The following is a 12,680-nucleotide window of genomic DNA, read 5'->3' as shown; positions in this document are numbered from 1 at the left end:
AAATTTCTCATTAAAACTTGTGTCATTTACAAATGGAACTATTTTTTATGGATGAAGGATGTATCATTTAATTATTCTCATTGGTGGATCCACATGAGTCCTTAGAGCATCACTAACAATTGGTCCTTAACCATTCAAATTGGCAAAATGATTATTTAAATGGTGGATAGAGAGAGTTGATGTTATCCCATGCCAAAAACATGCAAAAGAAGAGGCCATCCATCCTATGCCAAAAACATGTAGTACAAAAGAAGACGTCTTCCCATGCCCAACTGCACATTGATGCATATTACAAAATCAATATCTGATGCTCCAGAGCACAACAGAATGCGCATCATCAACAGCATATATGAGCTCACCTGACATGTTCTTCATACCACCATAAGCCTTCAACTTGGCCCCAAGAAAAAAAAAAGCAGACTCTTGTGCTTCGAGTTCTTCTTCAGCAGCACCCGTCTGTAAGCGCGCAACCCCAACCAAGTGACATCATTCCTTTCCACGTCGTATCTGGGACGAAAACCAGCACCTTTGAAAGAATACATCCCCCTTCCGATTAGCCTGTTCATTTACCTAAAGAAGTGGAAATACATCAGGCCTACAGTAAAGCCAAATATCAAACAGGGGACATTTGATACATACCTTATACTGTTATACAAGTCTCTTAACCCTTTGCCTCTTAACCTCGTGTCCTGATCAAAGATAAAGAGGAAAAGCATAATCAAATTTGTCTATCTTACATTATTCAACATTCATTTCGATCTATTTTACTTACAAAATAACGAGATCTAAATATAATTATTTATGAGATAGCAATGTTTGAGAAGAGACAGTAATCAAAATTAATGTACTAAATTGAAGCATAAAATCCAGAAGAAAATTTTCACCACTAGATTCCAAGAGCAGAAATTGAAAAATCTATGTCATCGTCATCGTCACCATCAGCAACCGCTATTTGTTTGAGCACAAATTAGCTTAAGAAAACACTCACTTTATCATGACTGACGCATATGAGATTTGAAGAGGCCTGACGAGATTCACGCATTATTATTTCGATCGTTCTTCTCACAAGCTGAAACCATACACACACGTCAAGCTCTTAATAATGAAATCTACAGTATTGAGTCTTCAGAGAAATCCTCTGTCTAATACTACCCCCGATTTCCACTGAATTTCTCACAAAATCAAAAAAAATCCCGCCGAAATCAGTCGAAATTTCAATTTTCCCGCCAAAAAAAGGATAGGCGTCGTCGTACCTGGAGTAGCGACCAGCGGCAGCTGGTCAATAGTCATATTTGACTAGCTTACATGGCTTTTTATGATATTTATCGTATAATTAAATCAATGTGACTTTCTAGGTGGTTTTTAATACTTGCCTCGAATTTTAAAAATAATCTAATTATCACAAAGGCTTTCTAGGTAGCTTTTTAGTACTTGCCTCAAATTTTAAAAGTAATCTAATTATCATAAAATATTCTACAATTGCCTACTAAAAATAAGTTTTTAGCAAAAATATTTTAATTGAATTGTGATGAAAAATAAAACACAAAATACGTGTTTATTGGGCTTTAGAAAAATAAAGCATAGTAAACCACGATTAAAAGCCCAATTAAGCTGATCAAGGCCACAGATTCGGGGTAGGTTTTGGGCTTTGAAAAAAATTATGTGTGTGGAAGCCCACGTATAAGGTATAGATTCGGACTAGAAGTTTATTATTGAGTCAAGTCCACTAATTATGAGGTGATCTATGAAATAATTTATTATTTATCTAAATAAAATATGTATTTCTCATCGTTCATACTACAAAATAAAATTTGAAGTGATCAATTGATAAATGAATTTTTTTTAGGCATTAGATCCAATAAACTCCTAAAACAACGTTACTATGTGTATATTTTGAAATGAAGTACAAGTAAAATGTTTGCATTATTACTGCATATTTGGACCCTAAAAATTCGTTTTATTTTTATTTAGAAACAAAAATCCAAGTTTGTAAAGTCAACTAATTGGAGAAAAAAGAAGCAACCTAAATGGAGTATTTGTTTAAGTAAAAGATTAAGGTGGTTGCTTTGTTCCAACACAAACTACTCAACTCTCAAGATTTAAGACTTAAGGTACATTTCATCACAACCAAAATAAAAGAGGAAATCTTGAATCCATTTTGCACTGCAAGGAATGTTCCTCCAAATTAAAGTGTATCATGGATTATCAGTGTAACATTTAATTGTTGTCATGTATATGTGATATTTCCTTTATCTTTTGTAATCATATTAATCACCATGATGTATTCATTAATCCATATAACTATTTACTAAATTTTTAATATATGCAAATTGGAAAGAATGTCACAATAATACTTCAGTTACCACCAAAACTTTTTTAAGACCATTTAAGGAATGGTTAAGTTACATTACACCTACATTCCTCGTAGGATTATGTAGCTATGAGTTGCTTCATGCTACATTTCTACAATGATTTCAAAATTGAAGCTTGAATCCAATAATCTTAAGTAAACATTTGAATTGTATAGTATAATTTATAGTGGAGTACTTGTTAGTTCACCTGTTTTAAAATAATTGGTATTTTAGTAACGCATAGCTAGTGAGTATATATAATTACAAGAATAAAAAATGAGAACGAAACTTAAACAAGATAACTCCTCACAATCTCAAGGAGCACACACACAATAATATCAAAGTTATGAATTAAAAAATAACAGTTCGAAATAAAAAAAATGTGAGTATAGGAATAGCATAACTACAGCTGTACTATCTTAAGATTCTGGTTTCACTTACATACATAAAACATAGACACAAAAAAATTAAATAAACAGCAGATTCTTCAGTTTGAAGAGATATTGTTAAGAACAAGTGAATCTATAGAGATTTAGGTTGTCTTAAGATGAAAATCAGTTGAGATTGGTCAAAATCAAAATAAAATCAAGAATGACAAACACTGTAAAATCTTACAGCCCACATTCACATGCAAAAATATCACCTCAAGAGATTGCATGAATCAGAATTACAATCTTTTCTTAGTTACATTCAGATTTTGCATCTGTATCTGTACACTCAAAATTAAATTTCTTTGATTTTTGCTAAGATTTAGATTCTTGAAGTTGAGTTGAGGTTGTTGAAGATCTTATGGTTAGATTCTTACATGTTCTACACATGTTTATAAAGGCCTCCTACTCCCACGCCTTTCTTTAAAAATAAAAAAATATAAATTCTACTAAAATTTAAATCGTGGCCGGCTTGCAATTTTAAAAAAATATTTTAAAACGTTGCAACTACAAACTAAAAGATGGCAATGTAATTTAACACTTTAAAAGTCATTGAAATTGCAAATTTGAGTAAAAAAATACCTATTTTCCAGAACTCATGACATTTTATAAGTAAATTAAGTTAAAAATTTAGAATAGAACATAAACTATTGTATATGTGCTCTAAATCAGCATGGAATAAAAATAGCAGAAATGAATTCAATGTGATTTATTTTTCTTTGGGAAAATGTTTAGTATTTAGTTAATCAATAATGCACTTGATGTTTATTCATTTATGTACCCAAATAGTGAAAATTAAATATTTATATGTGTGGAAATTATCCAGCCAGCCAATTGCATATGCCTGACTGATAACATAAATAAAATGCTCGGTGACTGGGAAAATTTATTGAAATTCAATCGCAACATGTATATGTATATATTTATTGATTTAATTTAATAATTGAAGCACATTAATACTATAGTAATTTATTAGTTATCTATTTGGTCGAGATCTTCGGATTTTGCCACAAAATATCTGGACCAAATGTTCTTTGAAAACTTGTAAAAACTCTGGGTTTTTCAGAAAACAAATCAAGAAAAATTAATTGGGCCACAGCACAAGAATCTCAAACATGGCATTAAAATCTCTTCGTCTATTTTAATCTTGAAAATCGCTTAGTTTTGAGTTTTTTAATATACTACTAGTATAATTTTTGAAAAGAAATATTACAAATTTTACTAAATTTAATTTGATGATAAGAATTTAAATCATAAATCGTGATATGAGGAAATATATAATCTGATTTAAGAAGCTTACAAAAATCATAATATGACGCGCAAATCTTGAAATATTGGAAATTAAAGCTATCAAAATCTGTGCCACCATAAGCCAATTAAATTTGTCTGCTGCCCCATACAATATATTCCCACAATCACGCTTTCTTGCCTTGTCTTCTTTTGAACACTTCTCCATTTTCAATTCCACTTTTCTAACCCAACACACCTCATTATTCCAACCATCCCTTCAACCCCAATTTAACCCCAATTCTTTACTCCATGTTGTATTATTTTTCTTCATACTACAAAACAAAAGGTTCAATTTTAAATTTTTAATAATTTCTATTGGAAACAGAAAATCTTAATTTAAAAGAAGAGGAAAATTATCTTAGCAAATACAGTAAGTAATTAAGTACTAGTATACTACATACACATTACTCTTACAAGAATTGGTGCAAAAACTTCTATGGACTAACCAAATCATCCAAAACTCACATTCAACAACAAAATTCATAAAATATATAGCCACAACAAAAATTCACCCCTCCCTAGAAAAAGTAGTAATAAAAACAAATCAAAATTATTAATCCAAGTTATCCCAAATTCCCATGCAGATCCATCAAATTTCGAACTTGTCCACGTACACCCTACCCTCCAACACCAAGTCAACTTAATACTCATATAAATATCACTACCCTTTTGCCATTTTCCTCAAGGGTCCAGCTTCACACATCTTGTGAGCTTTTTTCTCCCCCAAAATCTTGCAATTTTTCAGGTTGATCCCTAAATCAAACTCCCAAAAGAAACTCAAAAATTGAAGAAATGGCTGAATTTCACTTCAAGAGAATTTCCTCCTCAAAGAGATCATCATCATCAAAGAGCAACAATGGCTTCACAAGAAAGTGTGCTTCTTTAGTGAAGCAACAAAGGGCAAGAATTTACATTCTCCGCCGCTGCGCCACCATGCTTCTTTGTTGGTACATTCAAGGAGATGAATAAGCCCAAAAAATTAAAAAATTAAGAACCCCTCTCTCTCTATATATATCTCTTTCTCCCAAAATATGATCAAATCCTACCAATATCAATATTTTGTGCAATACCTCACCACATGTCATTATCTAGGCCGGGTTCAGTATCTCAAGGGCCGGTCCAACCGGTCAGCCCTATAACCCGATTTTAGCCTATGGGCATGTGGCTAATTGAGGGTATAGTGGTTGGAGCACTCATCTCTCCGTTATTCTCATCTCTTGCTTCCTTTGTCGTATGTGTGGCTCATTACCAAGACTAGAAAACCAAATTGATGCTTTTTTGGTTTAATTTCCACCCTCTTTTCAAATTTTCTCTCCTTAGGAAAATCCCATAATTTTGTTTACCTAAGTGGTGAAATTCCATTTAGTTTTTTTTGGGAAAAAAGGAAAGAAAATTAGCACCTTTCCACAACAAATTTGGGCTTCTTGGAGAGCTAATGATGCACACAATCAAGGGAATCTTTGATGAATGAAGGAGGACATTTCAAGTGGCAAAATGGAGAATGCAATAATGATGTTGATATTAGGAAATTGTGGTTATGAAATAAAGTGGAAGGTGTTACTAGTTAATTATGTGATATAAATCAATAAATCTATGGTTTTTTTTATTTTTGCTAAATATAGTTGGCTAGCTAATTACGATGTATTTGATGGGGATGTTCACAAATAAAATGTCAATTTGTTAGTTCTTTTTATTGTTACACTAATATTAGTGTATTTGTATCGAATATATTTTATCTTTATTTATGATCTCATTTAATTGGGCCTTAAGCATCTTAGAAAAATATGTACACACAAATCTATATTCAATTAATTGGGCCTATTGTAGGTCCAGGTTAGAACCATTTGATCAAGCTTCTTGAAAGATTTAACAATACAAAAGAAAATTTGTAAATTAAAATACATATAGTTTGTAAAATAACCCACAGCCAATTATTTAAAAAAATGAAATTATGTATGTGGAGAAATTTATGCTAGACTCCTTATGTGATCCGTGAACGTTAATCTCGTTTAGTTAATATTAACATTATTATTTTTGTTTTAACCATTTACTTTATTTGATTTTATATCTTAAAATCAGTATTAATTTTACGAATACATAAAAAATAAATCTCAATTATTTTTTTTATACTTTTAATAAATAATAAAATAATATATCAAACTTTAATTTATACTATTATTTTTAAAATTAACTAAGATTAAGAAAAAGCAAACATATTTTCAAAATAAAACGCTGGAACATCCATAACCCTTTTAACATCACCAGTTTCAACCGTCACTACAGTTTTTACCAATGCCTCAAGCTGAAATTAGAATGAAGTTATGTAAAAAGAAATCATTCAATCTTAAGAAAGTTTGGTGTTTTTATATATCGGGTGTTTGCATTTTTATAGAAAAAAGTTTAAAAATTGCCTTTTCGATGTCCCTACTTTTTATTCTTCAATATCAGAATCATTTACTAGGTTATAACTAAACAAGGTGTAAAGCAGCTTAGGTGCATCAATTTTGCTTTTTATTTGTTCATTATTTATGAGTGCTTCACTAAAACTGGTGTGACAATGAAATTGAATATAGATTAGCTTAATTTGGAGAAATGGATAAGTTTAACATGGCCAAGAATTTTGTCAAGAGTTTATAGTTAGGAATGTTCTGGTACAAATGTTGTGGGACTTTGAACTTTGGAGGTGATGAATATGTTTGATGTTTTCCACATTTTGTTCGCATTATTGAAATAGCATTGAAAAAGAGACAAGTGTTACCTATTAAGTCTTTATCACAAAACATGGTAGACCACTAGCAAGTGTATGTGGCCATTATCCTTAGTGGGATTTGATTTGGTTGAGCTGATTGACTTAAAAAACAAATGTCGATGGTTCTAGATCTAAAGCAATGATTTAACTGGGCAAAGTGTAGTAGTCATTTTGCCTTGATGAGCACAAAGACTTTTTCAATTCTTCATACGTGAGCATGTGATTTCGTTTTCGGGTGAAAGCTTGTTTCAGAAGAGAATTCTTACTTTCATTTGTTCATGTAAAAGAACTACATTAACTCTACCTATCAAGATTTTTTTCCTATGAACAAGATTGGTTGCATATAATGTTGGAATTCATAACTGCAGTATCATAGTTCTGTATTTACAAGTTCTTTACCTTAAGTTGTCTGTCTGTTGGATCCCACATCTTCCAGCCAATCAACGACTTCTTGTATAGTCGGCCTCTTGAAAGGATTCTGGTTGACACACATACAAGCAACATCAAGAACTTGCAGCATCTCTTCCTCGAAGCCTTTCCCTCTCAAGAGAGGGTCGAAGATTTCCTCTTGCCTTCCCTCGCTCCTCATTTGATGCACCCATACAACTAATTCTCTCGACATCTTTGGCTTGAACATCTCAACAGGCCTCTTTCCTGTTAACAGCTCGAGCATCACGACTCCAAAGCTATAGACATCGCCTCTGAAAGTGGCTATCCACGACTGGCTGTATTCGGGTGGAATATAGCCAAGGGTGCCAACGAGCTCCGTTGTGACATGAGTGCGGTAGGGAAGAATCGGTCTTGCTAGCCCGAAATCAGCTACGTGTGCCACGAAGTCCTGATCGAGGAGGATGTTGCTGGACTTGAGGTCACGGTGCACGATGTGTGGCTCGCATATTTGGTGCATGTAAGCCACCCCACAGCTGGTTCCTTGGACAATCTTGAGACGGATTGGCCAGCTAAGCTGAGATGCTCCGTCGGGTTTCTCATGCAGCCAGTAGTCGAGGCTTCCATTCTCCATGTAAGAGTATATCAACAGCCTAAACCCGTCGTGCACGCAGTAACCTTGCAGAGTAACTAAGTTCTTGTGTTGGGCTGTCGATAAGGCTTCCACCTCTGCTTTGAATTCCTTGTCCATCAACCCCATGTCTCCTGAGAGCTTCTTGATCGCAAGCTTTGCGCCGTTGGCCACAGTTGCTTTATACACAAACCCGAAACCCCCGCAACCAATGATGTTCGACTGGTTGAAGTTGTCTGTGGCTTTCAGTATATCGAGTATCGTCAGATCCTCCACTTTGTTCATGTTGTTCCTGAACAGTATGACGAGGCTGGTGTCCCTCACTACCTCAGGGAAAACCCCCGAGGAGTTGAATGACATCGTGTCGAGATCCTTCTCCTCACCATTGCCCTTTGAATGATACCTCCTCTTTGAAAAGATGAAATATAGAAGCAGAATCATGGTGAAAATGCTTGAAGAGATCACAAGTGTGAGTATTATGGTTTTCTTCCTATTCCCACTTCTTTCTCCCGAGGGAACCATGCTGCTCGACTCGTTGTTGGTGCAGGGCCGCTGTAGGACGAGCCCACACAGCCCCGGATTCCCATCAAAGCTCGTGTTTGGGAAGGTGTCAAACTGCCCCCCTGTAGGTATTGCCCCCTCAAGATGATTGTGTGCAACGCTGAAAAATGACAGAAAATGGAGATTCTGCAGCGATGGTGGGATTTGGCCAGAGAGGAGATTCCCAGACAGGTCCAGCTTCTCCAAGTTAGTCAAATTAGATATCGTATCAGGAATGTTTCCGGAGAAAGTGTTGTAGCTAAGATCAAGGGCTATGATGAACTTCAACTGACCAATCTCAACAGGGATGGTGCCACTTATATTGTTATAATCTAGATACAATGCAGTTGGGAGATTCGAGAGGTGACTATATTGCAGGTTGGAGGTGTTATCAGGCTTCACAAACACAGGAAGCTCTAAGCTCGTTGCGTCAATTTGATCGGGGTTCTGCTTAAACGCTAGCCTCTGCATTTGAGTAAGCTCCATGGGGAAGTATCCTGTTAACAGATTATGCGACAAATCTAAGTAGAAAAGGTTTGGGAATGTCCCAAACCAGCTCGGAACAGGACCTGTCAAGTTATTGAAAGATAAGTCCAGAACCTCGAGTTTAACCAGCGTTTTGAGCCACAAGGGGACCGGGCCGGTGAACCTGCACCCGCCCAGTGCCAGGATTTGGAGTTGCTGAAACATCGCGGGGGCAATCAGGCTCTCATCCCCCGGCATTGCCTCGTCGTAGAAGTTCATTGAGAGGGTCAATGTGCTCAGATTCTTACACCCTGCGAGAACCTTCATTGCAGTTGTCATGTTTGTTAAGCTGTTGTTGGAGAGAGAAAGGAACGACAGCGATGGCAGAGACGCTATCTCCGGTAGTATCTCTCCGGTCAGCTTGTTGGCAGCGAGGCGGATTGCAGTGAGCATCTTGCAAGAGAAAAGGGTTGCTGGTAAGGTGCCAGTGAAGTGGTTGTCGCCGAGATCAACTGATCGGAGGTGGGTGAAATTCGAGAAGTCAAAAGACGAGAGGTCGCCTTCGAGGAGATTCACCCTCAAATTCAAGGTTGTGAGGGATGTGCAGTTTGCTAGTGAGGGTGGGATTGTGCCACTGAGCATATTTATGTGGAGCTGCAGCTCTTCCAATTCGGACAGTTTCCCGATGTCGCGAGGGATCCCTCCAGTGAAGCCGTTGCCGTACAAGGCGAGGACTTTAAGGAGGCGAAGATTGATTATCCTGTCATCGATTGGTCCAGAAAGCTGGTTCCCAGGCAAGTACAATTCTTCCAATGCCATCAAATCATAGATATCCCCAGGGATCTCTCCTGATAGGAGATTGAATCCTACCCTCAAGCTAAGCAGATTATTGCAATTCCCGAATCCCGGCCCAATCGGGCCGGTCAGGTCGTTGTTGGTGAAGTCCAGGCGCGTGATCAAGGGTGCGTAGCTGCAGACAAATGCCGGGATTTCCCCGGAGAAGCTGTTGTTGCTGATGTCGAAGTGATCCAAGGCCGGAGCAGGCTGAAAGAAGGACGTCTGGATTGTTCCACGGAAATGATTGCTTGACAGATTAAATGTTTTGATTGGAGCAGGGAGTTTGTCAGGGAGGCGGAGCTCTCCAGTGAGGCGGTTCCAGCTCAGATCAACGACGCGTAGGCGATCCAACGAGGCAAAAAATCCGACCGGGAGGGGCCCGGATAGCCAGTTATGTGAGAGGCTGAGGTCAGTCAGGCTTGTGAGATTGGTTATGCTAGGGGAGATTGTTCCGGAAAGGCGGCGCGACGGGAGCAGGAGATTGATGACGCGGCCGGAGGCGTCGCAGCCGACGCCCTCCCAGCCGCAGCAGTCGTATGACAGAGACCAGTTGAGTGGAGGAGAGGCTGTGATGGTGAGATTGAAGGAGGCGAGGGCGGCTCGATCGTCGGGGCTGCAGGCTGCGTGGGAGGTGTCGAAGAGGGCGGCGAGGAGGAGTGGTAGCAGTGCAAAGAGCATGGCTGGTCTAACAAGAGGTGGACTGGATTGGATGATGGTGATCATTGTGTGAGAGAGAAGAGGAGTAGCATAAGAAGAGGAGAGAGAGGGTGGGAGCAAGAGCAATCATGTGTGGGATTAGTGCACCACTTTTTTTGATCCGAGTTCGTGCAAAGGGAGATTCTAGTCTGCCATTGGAGTTGGAAGAGATAGAGATAGAGATAGAGATGAGATGAGAGAAGAGAGAGGGTGATGTTCACATGGACCAATATTAAAAAGTTGGAGTTTGAATTATCAAAAAGCGTTTACTTTTCGGACGGCAGGATGGAGTGGTGGACTTTCTTTATTTGTTTTTTTTGTATCTACAAATTATAGTGTGTGTGTGTGAAATGATAAGTACGAATTTTATAGCAAACTGGATTTGGGCATAATCTTGAATAGGAAATGCGTGTATTGTCCGTGGTTGAGGTCAAAAGTCACATTCCTCAGATGCTCTATCCACTTATAATATAATAATTGGAGACCATTGGATGAAATAAACGGAACTCATAAGGTTGGACATACCGAAGAAGGTTGTCATCGCTGTTGTCGACAACAACGGCAATGAATGACGAATGAAGATTGGAAGTGAACTAGGGTCAGGCGCCGTACCGTGGATTAGTGGCAATTCCAAAGGCCAAATTTAATCAATATTATTAAGACATTAGCAGTGGGACGCCCTAAAGCCGGCCCTATGCACCGCCACGTCAGCGTTTTATCCTCCTACCCTTCCACCTGCAGTGGGGCGCCCTATAGCCGCCCTATAGGTTTCACTATTGTTTTGTTAATTAATTTAAATGTTTTCAAATATGTCAATGCAAAATAATTAAAAAATACCACGATTAATTAAAAACGGCAAATCCTACATTGATTAAAAAAAGTTTTACACAAGTTAGAAATGAAAAAAAAGTTGACTACTCTACAAAAGTCTCAACTTGCGGGGCAGCTCATCGACCATCCCCTAGAGGTATTCGGCTTTGGTCGGGTCCTGACATTGCATGAGGGTATTGTGCGTGTCCAACAACGTCCGCCGGCTTCATCAGAATCCATTTTATAGTGAAATTTGAGTGTGGAAAAGTGAATGAAAAGGTTACAAATGAAGGTGGGGTAGGGGATATTTATATAAATAAATTTTTTGGAATAAAAAAATTTAAAAAAAAAACGCGTTGCATCATCCGCGTATCGTCCGCGGACGATGCATCGGGCGCGAACGATGGCTCGCCCGAGGCATCGGGCGGCCTATCGTCCGGCCCATTGCGGATGCTCTAACATAATGAATTTATAAGTATGATTTAATTGGGAGTATAGTTTAAAGGATTTAAGAGTCTTGTATCAGTGTATGTGGAGTATCTTTTTACCCATATAATCAATCAAGAGTCGATATTTTTTTATTTACTGTGGTGCATGAAAACTATTGCAGCTGCCACTTGCAATTTTGCAAAACATGGATATATTTTAGTGGGTATTGACTTTTGCAACTTTAATTGATTCTTTACAATAGAAGAAAAATAATCATCATATATATTTCATTGATATACTCCTTTTGTTGTAAAATTATACTGTTCATTATTGTTTTAAAGAAAAGTCGATGGGTCTTATTATCAAATTCTGAAGTATCAGTATATAATTATCTGGGAATTACATTATTTTGTTATTATAATTATATTGAAGTATACAAATCCAAACTGATGTGGATTTGCAAATATTTAAATTCGTGTGCTTAATTAGAATTGATAAAGTGAAAGGTCACATGAATACAACAGTGACTTACCTAGTTATTTGAATGTTGGCTAAGAGTTATAGGTGCAACTTCTTTCATAAAGTCTTGATCAAATTTGTAGGTATTATAAATCATTTTCCAGTTAAAATGCCTATTGTCATCCTCTTTTATGTCAACTTAATTTACTACATCAATTTAATTTGTATCGAATTTCACATAGTAATAGTATTTTTTTAGTAGGTCGGAAAATTATTGGTCAGGTCATGTGGGTACAGACATCACCAAATAAAATAATTTTCAAAACCAACTTGACATTAAAAATTAACAGTCAAAAATTATAAATCAAATTATAGTCCAAGGAAGAGTTGGTACTGTTGCATCTTTGCCTTATAAAATTGATGATGGTTGTTCTTTTTTATTTGAGTTATTTAATACTAGTAGTATTCTTAACTTGTCCCTATGTTGTCATCAAAATCCTTTTTAAATGGCTAATATTTGTGAGTGTAGTTGACATTTAGCCAAAAAAATAATACTCCATTATTTTCTTTTAATATCTCGGAATTTGCTATCAAGGCAATCAAATTTA

At 36.8% G+C, this 12,680-nt stretch overlaps 2 protein-coding genes across 3 annotated transcripts; both read right to left on the bottom strand.

The window, feature by feature from the left end:
* Positions 1 to 48: 48 nt before the first annotated feature.
* LOC121771276 (telomerase reverse transcriptase-like) lies at positions 49 to 1,281 on the bottom strand. Of its 2 annotated transcripts, XR_006043974.1 has the most exons (5): positions 1,254 to 1,281; positions 989 to 1,069; positions 640 to 689; positions 360 to 570; positions 49 to 272 (listed from the first exon to the last, which is right to left on the bottom strand). XR_006043974.1 is itself a non-coding variant. In XM_042168059.1 (3 exons), exons 1-3 carry the CDS (start codon positions 1,040 to 1,042, stop codon positions 390 to 392), a joined length of 273 nt encoding a protein of 90 aa, XP_042023993.1. In that variant the 5' UTR covers positions 1,043 to 1,216; the 3' UTR covers positions 49 to 389. The 2 variants fall into 2 exon arrangements, 1 of the variants encoding a protein (XP_042023993.1); XM_042168059.1 differs by lacking the exon at positions 1,254 to 1,281 and having other exon boundaries at positions 49 to 558; positions 989 to 1,216.
* Positions 1,282 to 7,064: 5,783 nt separating this feature from the next.
* LOC121772159 (tyrosine-sulfated glycopeptide receptor 1-like) lies at positions 7,065 to 10,720 on the bottom strand. Its single transcript, XM_042169156.1, has one exon. It carries the CDS (start codon positions 10,399 to 10,401, stop codon positions 7,219 to 7,221), a length of 3,183 nt encoding a protein of 1,060 aa, XP_042025090.1. The 5' UTR covers positions 10,402 to 10,720; the 3' UTR covers positions 7,065 to 7,218.
* Between the last annotated feature and the right edge of the window lie 1,960 nt (positions 10,721 to 12,680).

Source organism: Salvia splendens, chromosome 16 (genome assembly GCF_004379255.2).
Source record: "Salvia splendens isolate huo1 chromosome 16, SspV2, whole genome shotgun sequence".
Classification (NCBI taxonomy): Eukaryota; Viridiplantae; Streptophyta; class Magnoliopsida; order Lamiales; family Lamiaceae; genus Salvia; species Salvia splendens.
Note: the sequence above shows the minus strand (reverse complement) of the source record. Positions and strands in the feature narration are given on the sequence as shown.

Bases quoted from the DNA above. Each gene is read 5' to 3' on its own strand.
- LOC121772159 (XM_042169156.1), bottom strand. From the start codon at position 10,401: ATGATCACCATCATCCAATCCAGTCCACCTCTTGTTAGACCAGCCATG.
- LOC121771276 (XM_042168059.1), bottom strand. From the start codon at position 1,042: ATGCGTGAATCTCGTCAGGCCTCTTCAAATCTCATATGCGTCAGTCAT. The intron at 690-988 runs GTGAGTGTTTTC...ATCTTTGATCAG, and splicing joins TATGCGTCAGTCATGATAAA to GACACGAGGTTAAGAGGCAA. The intron at 559-639 runs GTATGTATCAAA...GTAAATGAACAG, and splicing joins GACTTGTATAACAGTATAAG to GCTAATCGGAAGGGGGATGT.